Raw genomic sequence first — 13,695 nt, 5'->3', positions numbered from 1 at the left:
TGGGGAAGCTAATTTTGTGGAATATTTGCGTCTTGGGGAAGTTTACATATCTTTTCAGGAAGATGTTAAAGACTTTCCATCAACTTTTCATGATAGAGATAATATAAGTGAAAGCTAATGGTTTAATTTTTTTAATGTAATATGAGCTGCTAACTTCTTTTCTTATTGGCAAGTACATAAACAAAATTATGTTGGATATTCTTCATCATACCCCAAATTAATTAGAAGTTATGCCTATAAACATTTTACAAAACACTTTTAAAGTATATGAGTTTGTAAAGTGTTTATAAGCTAAAAAAGAATTTAGACATATACCTGTCGGTATTTTTCTCTGCCCTCGTTTTATTTTCCCTCCCAAGACAAAGTAACACATATAAATTACTAGGAAAAGGAAAGGGAAAGTCACACATGAATCACGCATGATGTCTTCTTAGAACTTGTAGTCTTTACCTTGGTTAAAACGGAGACTTACTCCCTCCTTTAGATGAGTAAACGAATGTAAAAGACTTATAAAAGCAAGTCGAGCCTCTTCTCTCTCGTACTCATACAGATAGGACTCAAAAAGAAACAGAGGAGAAGAGGAAGTGGGAAGAAGATAAGATGGTGAGAGCTCCATGCTGTGAGAAGATGGGTCTCAAGAAGGGTCCTTGGACTGCAGAGGAAGACCGCTTGTTAGTTTCATACATTGAGAAAAATGGACATGGGAACTGGCGAGCTCTCCCCAAGCAAGCTGGTAATTTGCTCTTATGTTATACTTTCTTATTGCACTTCTTTAGGGGAAAGGTTCTATTTTTCCTACCATTACTACCCTCTTTTTGTTTTTGTTTTTTTGTTATAAGATTTTGATTGTGCGTACTATTAGAATCTTAGAATTCTTCTAGTTTGGATTCGTTGCAAGCAGAAAGAAACAGGGTGAATATATGATGGGATTCTAACTTTATTACTCGCTTTTAAATGTTAAGGTCTGTTGAGGTGTGGGAAAAGCTGCAGACTTCGCTGGTTAAATTATCTTCAGCCAGGTATTAAGCGAGGGAATTTTACCAAGGAAGAAGAAGAAACCATCATCAACTTGCACGAAACGCTTGGAAACAGGTAGTGGCACTTATCATTATAATTAACTTTATGATTATATTTTGTTCATCCTACAATGATTTCCTTGTTATAAGCACTAGAGATCAAATGCCGTGCTAACAATATAATATATTTTTTATCCTTTCCATGTTTTTTTTTTCTTTCTTTCTTTCTTCGTTTTTTTGATTTCGTCTTTAATCAAGATAGCAGCATCAGTTGATGAGAAAAAAAAAAAAGAGTTACGATATTTTAGTTTAGAATAAAGAATGAAAGTATTGAATTGGAGTATGCGGTTTGATAAATTGGTTCTGTTCGGGAATCTTAATATCAAAGTCTATCTTTTCCTCTGTCAGTAAACTCCTTAAATCCCTTGTCTCTTTCCTGCCTCTATAGAGGCAAGCGTGCAAGATGACCTGAAGAACTCAAAACCTCTCAAAAGATTCCCTTTTGTTTGGCTTCATCTATTTACAAGTAGTTCCAGATGATCACAGGCATCTTGTAGCGTGTTGCTGTGTTTGTCATATGCTACAGATGCTTCTTTGTCTTTATTAGATGGAAACCATAATAAACAAACATTAATCACAAAATAGCATCCACAGTTTCATGTGCTCATAGAATTTTTAATACTCGAGCATCACTCACAATTAATTCTCTTGCTTGATATTAAATTTCTCACTAGAACAAGTTGCGAACTAATACTTTTGACAAGTTAATTGCAACCAAGTCTCATCTTCTTCTTCGCTTTAGATGGTCGATGATTGCCGCTAAGTTACCAGGAAGAACCGACAATGAGATCAAAAACGTGTGGCACACCCACTTAAAGAAGCGAGTCAAACAGAGCCAAAGTGTCAAAGATTCTAAGGCTAAGGCCATGGCCAAGAGTATTCATGAGGGCTTGCAGGTTACACGAGAAATTACTGCAAGTCCTCCTCCAGTCTCCCCAGCTCACTCCTGCAGTGAGATATCATCAATCACGAGCGAGGAAACAAACATAGCAGTTAACAAGGAAGATTGCACGGATTCTTCACGTGGATTTGGAGGAATCGATGAGAGTTTATGGTCAATGGATCAGGCTTGTGGTGGTCGTGGTCCTACCTCTCTTGCTGCAAATTGCTTCTCATTTGACTTGTCCGCCAGCTCCACTGGTGACGACATCGACTTCTGGTTGACGATCTTGACGCAAGAAGGTGATCAAAGGCTGCCTGCGAATTTCTAACCCTTCCCCCTCCCACCCCGCCCAAAAAAAGAGAAAAAATAGTCATATGAGAGAATCGGAAGTAGGTCGTATGGATTATCTTGCGCTTCTTGGCTTGTTGGTTATGTAAAAAAAACCCAAGTAACGAGTAATATAGCATGTTAGAAAGATTTGGAACTCAAAAAAGGGAAAGTTATGTATGATTATGAAAGTTGAACCTCTTCTCTGATGTTTATCACCTTGCAGACAATAGAAATTAATATTCCTTATAATTAGTTATGTGTGCTGTGATATCGAGATACCAACGAATAATAATCTCTACTCGCAGTGCAGAAGATTTGTTAATTTGAGAAATGATCAGATGGGAAGCACGTAGACAATATTGTAAAAGTAGTGGCTCAAGAATCATAATGACAAAAGGCAAAGAATTATATCATATCGCATAACTCAACCCAAAGCTGTTAGCTGATGCATTTCTTCACATTTAATATTAACCTCCGGGAAAAGGAAAGTTAGAACAGCAGTTGATTTGGCTTCATCTAAAACATGTGAAAAAGAACAACCATAGTACAGTGTGTGAACAAGAAGGACTAGTTTTTTTTTGTTTTTCCTTTTTTACTTCAATAGCAGGCATGCATGTGAATATAAGCAGGAATACTCTGCTCATGGTCATGCATAGTAGCAAAATCTCATATTTACCTCGAATTCCCATGCTTATTTACCTCGACTTCCCATGAATACGTAACATGATGCAACTAATATGCTTTTTGCAACTTTTTTTTTCTTTTAAAAAAAAGAAGAAAAGAAAAGAGAAAGCAACGACACTATTCAATTGAATATAGGTTTCCTTAAAGTAGTAGCTCGTAAAAGAAAGTAATGGGGACATGGGGATATAATGATCTCTCTTAATAGAGATAAGCACTAACCAGTTCAGATGCACATGTTCAACGAGCTCACTCTACAGATGGTGGGGAAGGACCACAGGAATTGACATTACATGAGGTGGATAGAAGAAGGGAGAGAAATGTGAAGTTATATGTGCCATCACAACCAAGTAGAGTAGCTTACTAACAAACAGCAGCTTCAGTCATTATTAACATGGAGAAATAAAATTTAGAGCATCACTGTGTCTGGGCAAAGCGTTCTTTTCAAAAATGGAGAGCTGGAGACTGATCATTATTGCAAGGCCACTGTTTGCTGCAGACACAAACAAGCATTTTGGAGAGTTAAAAAATAGATGCATGAAACGCCTCTCTGGATACTTTCCAGATCATAACTGGCTTTCATTTGAATTACCAAAATGGAAACCAGAGAGATATAAAATGTTTGTGATAAGAAAAACATCAATGGACAGACGATAATAGCAGACTGATATCTCTCCAACCTTGATTTGTCTCCTTTTATATATTATGTACACATTAAATGCATCATGTGCTCGTGATAGCTATCGTGTTATGATGCATGATGTCGGATCTGCATCAGCCCTTACAAGATTCCTGAAAGACCGTCGTCTAAACGCACACCTTTATGAACAGCATCTTTTTTCATTCGTTTGCTAATTGATTGCCGAACACAAATATAAATTCCTACATGTAGTAGGACAAGATTGTCAAGTATGAATGTCATATTAAATATACTTCAACATTCTGATCTCAAAACAAGCCTTCGAGCTAATTATCAAAGCTCATTATAACCAACAAATGTTCCAACATAACCATATTTTTATTCCAATGTTCACTACAGAAGAGTGTTTATTCAAAATTGAAGTATCTTCTTTTTCCATTGTGGTGATGTGTGAAGCTGTGAAGCACTTGCTATGCACTGATGGAAGATCTCGAAGATGATGACTTAAGAAAGGCATGAGTACGCAAGTGACTTCTCCTCAGTCAGCTCCTCGGCAGTTGCGTCCAACTTCTTCCTTGAGAACTCATCGATTGGAAGACCTGTGAAGGACAAAACGTCAGCAACATTTACAAACTGCGTATAAATAGCAAATTCCTTTTCCTCCTTTTGTTCAAATATTGTAATTGGTGTACAATGTACAAGAAGCAAGTTACCGAATTAGACCAATATTATGGTTCACACTTCACCGGGACAAGTATCATGCAGTATTTTTGTTTCAATTGCTTGGACTCCATATTTAAGCTTAGTAGATGTCATGAATATCTACTAGATACCAATATCAGAAATATAGCTTTACAAAGAACTCACACTCAACGTATAAACACTATTGAGAGAAGATATCAAAAAACGCAGCATACCTTGGACAATGGTCCACTCGCCATTGCGACATGTCACTGGGAAAGAATATATGAGTCCAGAAGGCACATTGTAAGACCCATCAGAGTAAACACCCATGGAAACCCAAGTTCCCTGGAAATAATATGTTTTAGCATCGCTTGCAGAAAGAGGTAACAATTTCATGAAACCAGGTGAAGATAATAACCTCCGGAGTCCCGAGGACCCAATCACGAATGTGATCACAAGCAGCACTAGCAGCAGACAGAGCACTTGAGAGCTTTCGTGCTTTGATAATTGCAGCACCACGCTGTTGAACAGTTTTGATGAATTCTCCTTTCAACCTATAAGTTAGATAAGCAATTCCACAATCATCTAAAGTAAGCACACACAAAAAAAAAGTAATAGACTAAGTTTCAGGCATTTACCAATTGTCATCATTAATGAGCTCACAGACAGACTTTTCTCCATCTTGTGTTTTAACAGTGGAATGATTGACATCAGGGTATTGAGTTGATGAATGATTTCCCCAAATGATAACATTTTTGACATCACTGACTTGAATGTTCAGCCTCTCTGATATCTGACCTAGTGCCCTGTTATGATCCAGTCTTGTCAAGCAAGTAATGTTCTTCTCAGGAATGGAAGGTGCAAATTCTTTTAAGATGAGTGCATTAGTGTTTGCCGGGTTAGCCACAACCAGAACCTGCAATGAGAACATCATAATTTGTAAAGAAAAGATCATGCAAACAGGGATCACTCACAAAAATAACAAAACCATCTATTGAAGGAAACATCGGAGAAAACTACGAATGTCAACGAATAACCTTAACACGATAGCAAATCATTCCAAGAAAATATGCAGCCTGACCCTTTTCTCTTCTGCTAGATTTGTATAGTGACCAAATGAAAAAAAAAAAAAAAGTATACAACTATAAGTCTATAACACATCTATGTTCCAAACCTTGCAGTTAGCAGCTGCATGCTTCTCAAGGGCAGAGGCTTGAGATTTGTAGATGGAGACATTCTTCGACATCACATCTTTCCTTTCCATTCCCTCTTTCCTTGGGAACCCACCAACCATGACGGCTACATTGACCCCAGTGCATGCCTCTACAACATCAGTTGTGGCAACAACTCCTGATAATTTAAGGTTTCAATTAGCTTATAAAGTTCAAGAGAAATTCAAATGAAATAAGTTGCACAGTTTCACCAGCAAACTGCAAACACCTTTGAGAAGAGGGAATGCCGCATCAACCAACTCCATTTTAACCCCATTTAGAGATTCTGCAGCAGGGGGAATGTCGAGCATGTGCAAGATAACGGGCTGGTCTGGACCCAGCATGACTCCTCGAGCTATCATAGGTACAAGTGCATATCCAATTTGTCCTGTAGATAACCATACATAACAAGACTACCAATCATTCATAGATCATGGAGCATGATTATTGATTAAGCTATTAAAGGGCTAACAAGCATCTTATTGTTACTAGCATGCCGCGTTTGAAGTGCAACAAATATTTGGTTATATGTATTGTACACAACAAATAGTTCCACATATCCCTCCCATCCTTTTCCAAACTAAACGAGAGGAAACCGACACAAAGATGTGGAAAACAGCAGAGAGAAAAAAAAGACCCAATTATAGATAATTTTATTTCTTCAGAGTCGCATCCTCTTTTTCGTGCTGAGCACAATAGATATAAGGTAAACAAATGAATCAGATCTTGGATGATATTCATCAATTAATTGGTGATACTGAATTCTTTGTCTACAAGAGATCCTAGACAGACTGAGTTACTGAATGAGGAAATTGGATAAAAGATGCAACTTCCCCGGATCCCCTCTCTGAAATTTTCCTGGTAAATTATCATGCCAAGGCAGAGAAAGGAGTGTTGCTGTGCTGAGCTAAGATCCATGATGAGTTAGTTGCTATTAAAATATAGAAATGAATGAGCTAGATAAATGTTGCAAAAAGAATCGACTATGAGAGATCAGAGATCTGAGGGATCGCCTCTCCACATCTACTGACATCAGAGCATATCAAGATTTTGAATCAACTTAATAGGACAGTATTATAGTTTTCAGTCAACGGGAGACCCACTCTGCACTACCAGTGATAGCAAAGCATATCATGATCCATAACAACCGCATCGGATCGCATCACATGAAGCCTTCCAGATCGTAATATCCAACCAGAAATCACTAGTTCTAACTCGATCGACCATTCATACATTAGATCTTCCGACTAGTAGAAGAAGGCACAATATCTAGGTCAAAGGAAGAGACAAAGAAGAGATGTAACAGACCTGCGGCGCCCGTGACGAGAACACGAACGGGATCCTTGGCCATTGATAAGGAGGGAAGGAGATCGACCTTCTTGGAAACGAGGGTTTTGTGGAGGCTGATGAGGTGAGGCGAGCTCACCAAGAGGCGATAAGAGATGGTCTTATAGATGGGGAGTGACAAGGATCACGGCGACCCTTTCGGTGTAGCAGCGAGGTCCACAATGGAATTATCCTAACTATTTTTTTCTTTCTTTCTTTTTGTTTCCATTTTTAGTTTTCACTCTGGCTCTCTATATATAATATTCTAATTTACATAATTTTTCTGAAGAGGGACGATGATATTAAAAGGCCTAAACGTTAGATATAATTAATCGACAATATTACCCAACTACGTTCGCCATCTCCTTTTCTTTTATCTTGTTAATGTTGGTACTACTGTACTAGCATTATCTCTTAGAGGTCCTACACGCCAAGTGGATGGTTGATTCGATCTTATAGATTTTTTCCCAAAAGTTTCCCTCGGCGGGACTCTCGTGATCCTATTATTGCCTCCACTATAACCCAGTCCAGATTTAACTAGGATATAAGGCGGATCAACCAGCCCGATAGACTGAAGCCTGGCCAAACCCGGCCTAAATTTATTCGGTCCCTAAATCCGGCCCGAATACTGAATAGGCCCAATCCAATCCTGATCTATGTCGATAGGACCACAAGAGTACCCTTTTTTTTTTAATGTTTATACTGATACACCATACTACATAAAGATAAAAGATACAACCAGCCACTCTCGCAGGCATACGAGGCTTTTTATTCCCCACGCATTTTTACATACTTACGTACCTACACAACGCCTCATTCAGAACTAACTCCTTACACGCCGTGACTCGTGTTTAAGCCGCCGAAGACCTGCCTCCCTGAGTCGATTTAGGCGAAAAGATACCCAACTCATACCCCCTGTTAAACTTCAACCTCCTCGCCTCCTCTCTCGAGATGCGATACGAGTTCGCGAGCACGTCCTCCGGCATTCCCCGAAGAGCTGAAGCCTTACCAACGATCTCGCTCACCATGGCGTTGCCATTGGTCTTGAAGGAGACCCACTCGAACCCGTCGCTCTCCGCCCGCTTTATAACGGCGAAGTTCTGCGGCACGATGATGAGCTGACCTTGCCGGAGCTCGCCGTCGAAGACGGTCTGGCCACGATTGCTCACTATTTGGCATCGACCACGTCCTCCGGTCACGTACATGATGCTATGCGCGTTTATGTTCCAATGTGGCGCCACCATAGCGTTCTGCATGCAATGTTACTTGGGTTTAGAATTTTAACTTTGCAGTTAACACCCTACATTTACGCAAAGGTGCAGTTCTTACCCTGTTGAGAACGACTCTATCAGCGGACATCTGGATAAAGTTAAGGATCGGTAGCTTTTGGCTGTTGAGTGTAGTTAGACGACCGCCCTGTGGAGTGTACACGTCAGCGCGAGACGGGTCGCCGATGTTTTCTCTAATCCTCATGGAGCATAATGCCTCATCCAAGCCGTTGGATCCTATGCTGCCGTGCTGCATCTCTTCGTATCTCTCCTCGCTCCTCGATGGCCTCAGCACTTTAAGGCCTTGTTCCACTCGGACGATCTCACCTCTCTCGTCGTCCTGGCTCTGGATTCTCCTCGCCAAGTCACGGTTCACGCCCAAGGCTTCCGCAAGAAGCTCGGTGTCGAAGCCGCTCAGGATGTTGTTGCCTGAGCTGCCCTGCTCCTGTTGGCCTGCTCTGACAGATTTTTTCTGCCTCCCAGCTAGTAGAAACTCCTACATAGACCACTCAAGTATCAAAAATCTCATTCTCTTCTCATTTTAAATTGTTCAAGAAAGGTGGAAGTTGGTTTTAGTTTGGTTACTCTGTGATTGCGATCGAGTTGATTCGCGTTGTTGCTCGTGTCGAGGACGGTGATGGCGACGACGGGCTTGTCGCCGTTGTTGTAGCACCAATGCGCGATGCCGGCGGGCAGCGCGATGATGTCGCCTCCTCGGAAGTGGTGTATCTTCTGGTGCTCATCTCGTTGTTGACCTTGGCCTTCGCTTTCTCCCCTACGTCTCTCGAATTGCTCTTGGAAGGATGATTGAAAAGATTCTGGGCAGCCGGGTATCACCGTTCCGATTATTCCCCGTCCTGCATACATAACATTTTTATTTAGAGGAGTGAACCAAGGCAAACTTATCTACATAAGGCAAGGAACAAGCCTTGAATGATGTAGATGAGGCGAGGAGCATTGGAGAAGGAAGGAAGGAGAAGGCCCTTCGGTTCGATCACTCGACGGAAAGCTGCCACGCCAGCACACTGGAACTGCTCATCGTTCTGGTCGAAGTACTCGGTCACACCTGCTTCGGATTGGACTCGGCGACTGGGCTCTTGGGCGTTGATCCTCTCGATGCGACACTGGCTTTCGCTTCCAAGCCTTCTTTGGCTTTGCCATTGTTGCCCTTGGCTATAGCCAAGTTGAGCCAAGGAAACGTTGCACAAGACAAGGAAGCAAAGAGAGAAGGGTAGCCAAGAGGAGGTAGACATCGCCATAGCTAAGTTAATTATACAACCATCGGTGGCGTGGTTGGAGATTTATAGCAGCTGTAGAGGGGCTTGATGTGATTTTGGACGGATGTGAGGGGGATTTGAGTTGGTGAGGTGCATGCATGAACGGGCCACCCTTCGCCATGCATGGCTCTCGTTAACTGTACCGCGACCTCGCTTTGCCGCATTTCACCCAGTGGAGTGCCACGTGGCGGAGATGTGTTATAAGACGACAACATGCATGCTAGCTTCAGTCGTTAACCGCATGATTGTGAATTGGATAGCGAATGTTGAACCCGAACCCGAACTTCATACGGGCCAGGTCCGAATATTCGGCTAGTGGCCTAGCCCGGGCCTGAGATCGAGCTAGGCTCGCAGTCGGGTTAGGTCTGTCAAAGCTAACACGATCTACACTATAACGCGAAAATATGGATTTGGTTGGTCAGGTGGAACCCAGCCTAACCCAATCTGATTGATCTGCGGAGCCTGGATCCTAACCACGTCAAAGCAAACTCAATTCAGAATTTGATTTATCAACACTGCACCGATCTATACGTTAAAAGTTTTAAGTGATCAATTCGGACAGTTGGCTGGTCGCCTCAGGTCGGGTCGAACCCAAGTCGCATTACTGATCTTATCAATACTATCTCATTATCGACGGGGAATGCACCGTGATGGCAGCTTAACACAAATGTATGTTTGCATTCTTGCACCCAAAAGGTGGCAAAAGTTAGACTCGGTTCGATTATCAGACGAATTTGAGTTTAATCAATCCGATTCGGTTTGTATATGAATTAACTTGTCTAATCTAATTATTAAACCGATTCTGTTCATATTTATTATCTAACTCATTTAACTCACTTATAATCAGATCCAACAACCAATCGATAATATGATAATTTATTTATGACACAATAACTCATTAATAATCTAACTAACACATTTATGACCTGACTATAGACCTGATTAAATGACCAAGCTCACTCGGGCTCGGCTTGGACTCAGTTTGGGCCCGGTTAGGCTTGAGCTCGAACTATTAATGGGCGGCAGGAGCTAGCTTTTGCCTACCTAGCCTGGCTTGGAAGCCTAGCCGTTTGGCCCACTTGTATTAACATTGGACACCACCCAAATCCCCAAGTCATTCACTCTTCCCCTAAAACCCACTACATCCTTCACTTCTCCACCTCTCTCGCTATCTCTCCTTCCTCCTCTTGATTCTAACTAAGAAAACCAAACAAAGAAATTCATAGTGCTTATAGTTGAGAAGGATCTCTCCCAAGCCGACTTCAACAAGCTCAAGATTGAGCTCACCGAGGTCGAGATGCTGGGCCTCATGTCGTGCCATTCCGAGTTCGGCCCTTCTCAACCCTTCAAAGGCGCTCGCATCTCTGGATCCCTCCACATGACGATCCAAATTGCCGTCCTCATTGAGACCCTCACCACCCTAGGCGCCGAGGTCCGTTGGTGTAGCCGTAACATCTTCTCCGCCTAGGACAACGCTGCCACCACCATCGCATGCCTCTAGCCCCCAAATCCCTTTCCAATATTGAGGTGGAGCCTGGCACGGCCCGATCAGCCCGATCTGTCATGGGCAATAGCGAGCTAGACTATTCTAGCATAGTTTGAACTCGGCTCAGCCCGCCCGATGATTACGTCTACCCAACTAACCCTTTATAATATGAAAGAAAAATATTTATAACTCAAAAAATCTTTTAATAATTTGAAAATTTTAAATAAATTTGAATAATCAGTGATGCCCAATAATCTATTTATGATCCATTTTAACTCGTTCGTATCAATTTTTAAATATTTTAACCCTTCCAATAAATAAATTGTGTTCTTGTTTTTATTATCACGACACTGCCCGATCTCGGTGATTCCATCTGATTGGAACCCTCGGCCAAAACATTATGTACAGTACTTATACTGCTCACCACAAGGCCAGAGGTTCGCAGCTTGTATCACTGTGGCATCCGTTACAAACTTTAGTCATCTAAATCCCATTTCGTGCAAGAAAAGTAGAAGGTAACGTAACCCACCAATTCTTGATGTTTAGAGCCCGCTCTTATCTAAATCCCATCAGATGATAATTTCAAAACATTTTGGTTGTTAGCTCCACGACAGAGATAGCTACTTTTATCTGTGTAACGTAATTCTCATCCAGTCATCTTATACCATTACGTGCAAAAAAAAAAAGAAAAAAAAGAAGAAGATCCACCACCAGTTCTTGATGTTTAGTGCCAAGATACCAAATCCTCCCGTGCTAAGAACCGCCTGCGCTTGTCCGTGTTAAAAGAACAGCCAGCCACGTGCCTCCTAAAAAAAGAAGCGCGGCGACACGACGACGAGAGTCACGAAGTACTCGCCTTCGGATCTCAACAAACATTCCACGTACATCCAAACGGACGTCCCTTTTCCCTCCTATAAATACCCCCCCAAGTACTTCACTCACTCCTCACACAGGCAGCAATAGTTCTCCTTATATCATAGCTATGGCTACTTACTCCTCTTTGCTCTCCTTCTCCCTTTGCTTCCTTCTCCTCTGCCATGGCTCCCTAGCGCAGCTTTGGGGACAAGCGAGAACCCCATGGCAAAGCCAGCGCCGCTTCGGTGGCCAAAGAGGCCAATGCAGGTTCGAAAGGCTGGATGCCCTCGAGCCTTTACGTCGCGTGCAATCCGAAGCTGGCGTGACCGAACACTTCGACGAGAACCACGAGCAGTTTCGCTGCGCCGGCGTGTTCATCCGTCGCCGTATTATCGAGCCGAGAGGCCTTCTCCTGCCTTCCTACTCCAACGCCCCTCGCCTTGTCTACATCCTTCAAGGCTTGTTATTAATTATTCTCGCCATATCTTATAAAACAACTTTTTTTTTTCTTTACCATTAGTAATTAGATGCATGCATATGTACATATATGCAGGCAGAGGTATAACAGCGAGCGTGTTCCCTGGGTGTCCCGAGACATACCAATCGTTCCAGCACCAATATGAAACCGGAAGTGAGCAGAGTGAGAGATTTAGGGATGAGCACCAGAAGATCCAACGCTTCAGGCAAGGTGACATCATCGCCTTACCTGCCGGAGTTGTCAATTGGTGCTACAACGACGGCGACTCACCTGTTATTGCCGTCACGGTTTTCGACACCAGCAACAACGCTAACCAGCTCGATCCTCGTCACAGGGTAAGCAAAAAATAATGCATTATTTAGTTGATACCTCTATATATATAATGCATTATATATATATCATGATCACCATCTATTTGTTTTAAAATGATAGGAATTCCTACTGGCTGGGAGGCACCAAAGAGGGCAGCAGTCAATTGAAGGTCAACGAGAGTATGAAGAGCGAACCGGGAACAACGTGCTAAGTGGGTTCGATGTCCAATTGCTCGCCGAGTCTCTTGGCGTGAGCCGGGAAGTGGCGCAAAAGTTGCAGAGCCAGAACGACCAAAGGGGTGAGATAGTCCGAGTTCGACAAGGGCTCCATCTCCTGAGGCCGACCATAAGAGAAGGCCGAGAGCGAGAAGAAGAGGAAGAAGAAGAAGTGGGAGGGCAATATCCACAAGAACAGAGAGAGGGCTGCAGAGAACAACAATCCAATGGATTGGATGAGACCTTCTGTAACTTGAGGAGTAGAGAAAACATCAACGACCCATCAAAAGCTGATATCTACACTCCCCGTGGCGGACGCATCACCCGTCTCAACAGCCAGAAGCTTCCCATCCTTAACCTCGTCCAGATGAGCGCCGTGAGGGTAGTGCTCTACAGGGTGAGTATAAAATTTAACATGCATGCAACTACTCAATTAGCTATATTACTTTGATCTCTAATCATTAAAAACGATTAACTTTTCTTATGCAGAATGCCATTATTACCCCGTACTGGAACATCAACGCCCATAGCATCATGTACGTGACTCATGGATGCGGCCGAGTCCAGGTGGTCGGAAGCAGGGGCAATACAGTCTTCGACGGCGAGCTCCGGCCTGGCCAGGTTTTGGTCATCCCGCAGAACTACGCAGTGTTGAAGAGGGCGGAGAGAGAGAGGTTCGAGTGGGTGTCTTTCAAAACCAACAGCAACGCCATGGTGAGCCAGATCAGCGGGAAGTCGTCGTCTCTCCGTGGCTTGCCGGTCGATGTGCTGACGAACTCCTACCGCCTCTCGAGGGAAGAAGCGAGGAGGCTCAAGTTTAGCAGGGGAAATGAGATGGTCATCTTTGCTCCCAGGTCGGAGACGAGGTCTCAGCCTCAGCCAGAGTGATGAGGTGGTAGTCATATGAATAAGAGTAGGTTGCAGGCTTTGCTGCTTGCGATTAGAGAGGCTATGGGCAGTACGTAGATTAGTA

General features: G+C 42.7%; 4 protein-coding genes across 4 annotated transcripts; 2 read left to right on the top strand and 2 right to left on the bottom strand.

The window, feature by feature from the left end:
- Positions 1 to 529: 529 nt before the first annotated feature.
- On the top strand, positions 530 to 2,536 carry LOC140771892 (transcription factor MYB30-like). Its single transcript, XM_073113701.1, has 3 exons — positions 530 to 733; positions 963 to 1,092; positions 1,819 to 2,536. The coding sequence occupies exons 1-3, from the start codon at positions 601 to 603 to the stop codon at positions 2,285 to 2,287; spliced, it is 732 nt and encodes a 243-aa protein (XP_072969802.1). The 5' UTR covers positions 530 to 600; the 3' UTR covers positions 2,288 to 2,536.
- Positions 2,537 to 3,859: 1,323 nt separating this feature from the next.
- On the bottom strand, positions 3,860 to 7,004 carry LOC140775087 (malate dehydrogenase, cytoplasmic). The gene is made up of 7 exons (XM_073118347.1): positions 6,814 to 7,004; positions 5,735 to 5,893; positions 5,469 to 5,644; positions 4,933 to 5,210; positions 4,713 to 4,848; positions 4,528 to 4,639; positions 3,860 to 4,209 (listed from the first exon to the last, which is right to left on the bottom strand). Exons 1-7 carry the CDS (start codon positions 6,854 to 6,856, stop codon positions 4,115 to 4,117), a joined length of 999 nt encoding a protein of 332 aa, XP_072974448.1. The 5' UTR covers positions 6,857 to 7,004; the 3' UTR covers positions 3,860 to 4,114.
- A 678-nt stretch (positions 7,005 to 7,682) lies between these two features.
- On the bottom strand, positions 7,683 to 9,358 carry LOC140774214 (cocosin 1-like). The gene is made up of 4 exons (XM_073117120.1): positions 9,028 to 9,358; positions 8,685 to 8,956; positions 8,161 to 8,595; positions 7,683 to 8,081 (listed from the first exon to the last, which is right to left on the bottom strand). Exons 1-4 carry the CDS (start codon positions 9,356 to 9,358, stop codon positions 7,683 to 7,685), a joined length of 1,437 nt encoding a protein of 478 aa, XP_072973221.1.
- A 1,315-nt stretch (positions 9,359 to 10,673) lies between these two features.
- LOC140774208 (cocosin 1-like) lies at positions 10,674 to 13,610 on the top strand. Its single transcript, XM_073117109.1, has 5 exons — positions 10,674 to 10,824; positions 11,816 to 12,175; positions 12,271 to 12,530; positions 12,628 to 13,119; positions 13,212 to 13,610. The coding sequence occupies exons 1-5, from the start codon at positions 10,674 to 10,676 to the stop codon at positions 13,608 to 13,610; spliced, it is 1,662 nt and encodes a 553-aa protein (XP_072973210.1).
- The last annotated feature ends 85 nt before the right edge of the window (positions 13,611 to 13,695 follow it).

Source organism: Typha angustifolia, chromosome 2, assembly GCF_048772165.1.
Source record: "Typha angustifolia cultivar Huaian chromosome 2, ASM4877216v1, whole genome shotgun sequence".
NCBI lineage: Eukaryota > Viridiplantae > Streptophyta > Magnoliopsida > Poales > Typhaceae > Typha > Typha angustifolia.
Note: the sequence above shows the minus strand (reverse complement) of the source record. Positions and strands in the feature narration are given on the sequence as shown.

Excerpts from the sequence above, each read along its gene's own strand:
- LOC140775087 (XM_073118347.1), bottom strand. The coding sequence starts at position 6,856 with ATGGCCAAGGATCCCGTTCGTGTTCTCGTCACGGGCGCCGCAG. Across the intron at positions 5,645-5,734 it reads GGCATTCCCTCTTCTCAAAG|GAGTTGTTGCCACAACTGAT; the intron begins GTGTTTGCAGTT and ends TTAAATTATCAG. Across the intron at positions 4,640-4,712 it reads GGGTCCTCGGGACTCCGGAG|GGAACTTGGGTTTCCATGGG; the intron begins GTTATTATCTTC and ends TATTATTTCCAG.
- LOC140774214 (XM_073117120.1), bottom strand. The coding sequence starts at position 9,358 with ATGGCGATGTCTACCTCCTCTTGGCTACCCTTCTCTCTTTGCTTCCTT. Across the intron at positions 8,596-8,684 it reads AACTCGATCGCAATCACAGA|GAGTTTCTACTAGCTGGGAG; the intron begins GTAACCAAACTA and ends TGGTCTATGTAG. Across the intron at positions 8,082-8,160 it reads ATAGAGTCGTTCTCAACAGG|AACGCTATGGTGGCGCCACA; the intron begins GTAAGAACTGCA and ends CATTGCATGCAG.
- LOC140771892 (XM_073113701.1), top strand. The coding sequence starts at position 601 with ATGGTGAGAGCTCCATGCTGTGAGAAGATGGGTCTCAAGAAGGGTCCT. Across the intron at positions 734-962 it reads AGCTCTCCCCAAGCAAGCTG|GTCTGTTGAGGTGTGGGAAA; the intron begins GTAATTTGCTCT and ends TTAAATGTTAAG. Across the intron at positions 1,093-1,818 it reads CACGAAACGCTTGGAAACAG|ATGGTCGATGATTGCCGCTA; the intron begins GTAGTGGCACTT and ends TCTTCGCTTTAG.
- LOC140774208 (XM_073117109.1), top strand. The coding sequence starts at position 10,674 with ATGCTGGGCCTCATGTCGTGCCATTCCGAGTTCGGCCCTTCTCAACCC. Across the intron at positions 10,825-11,815 it reads CGAGGTCCGTTGGTGTAGCC|GCAGCAATAGTTCTCCTTAT; the intron begins GTAACATCTTCT and ends CTCCTCACACAG. Across the intron at positions 12,531-12,627 it reads AGCTCGATCCTCGTCACAGG|GAATTCCTACTGGCTGGGAG; the intron begins GTAAGCAAAAAA and ends TTAAAATGATAG.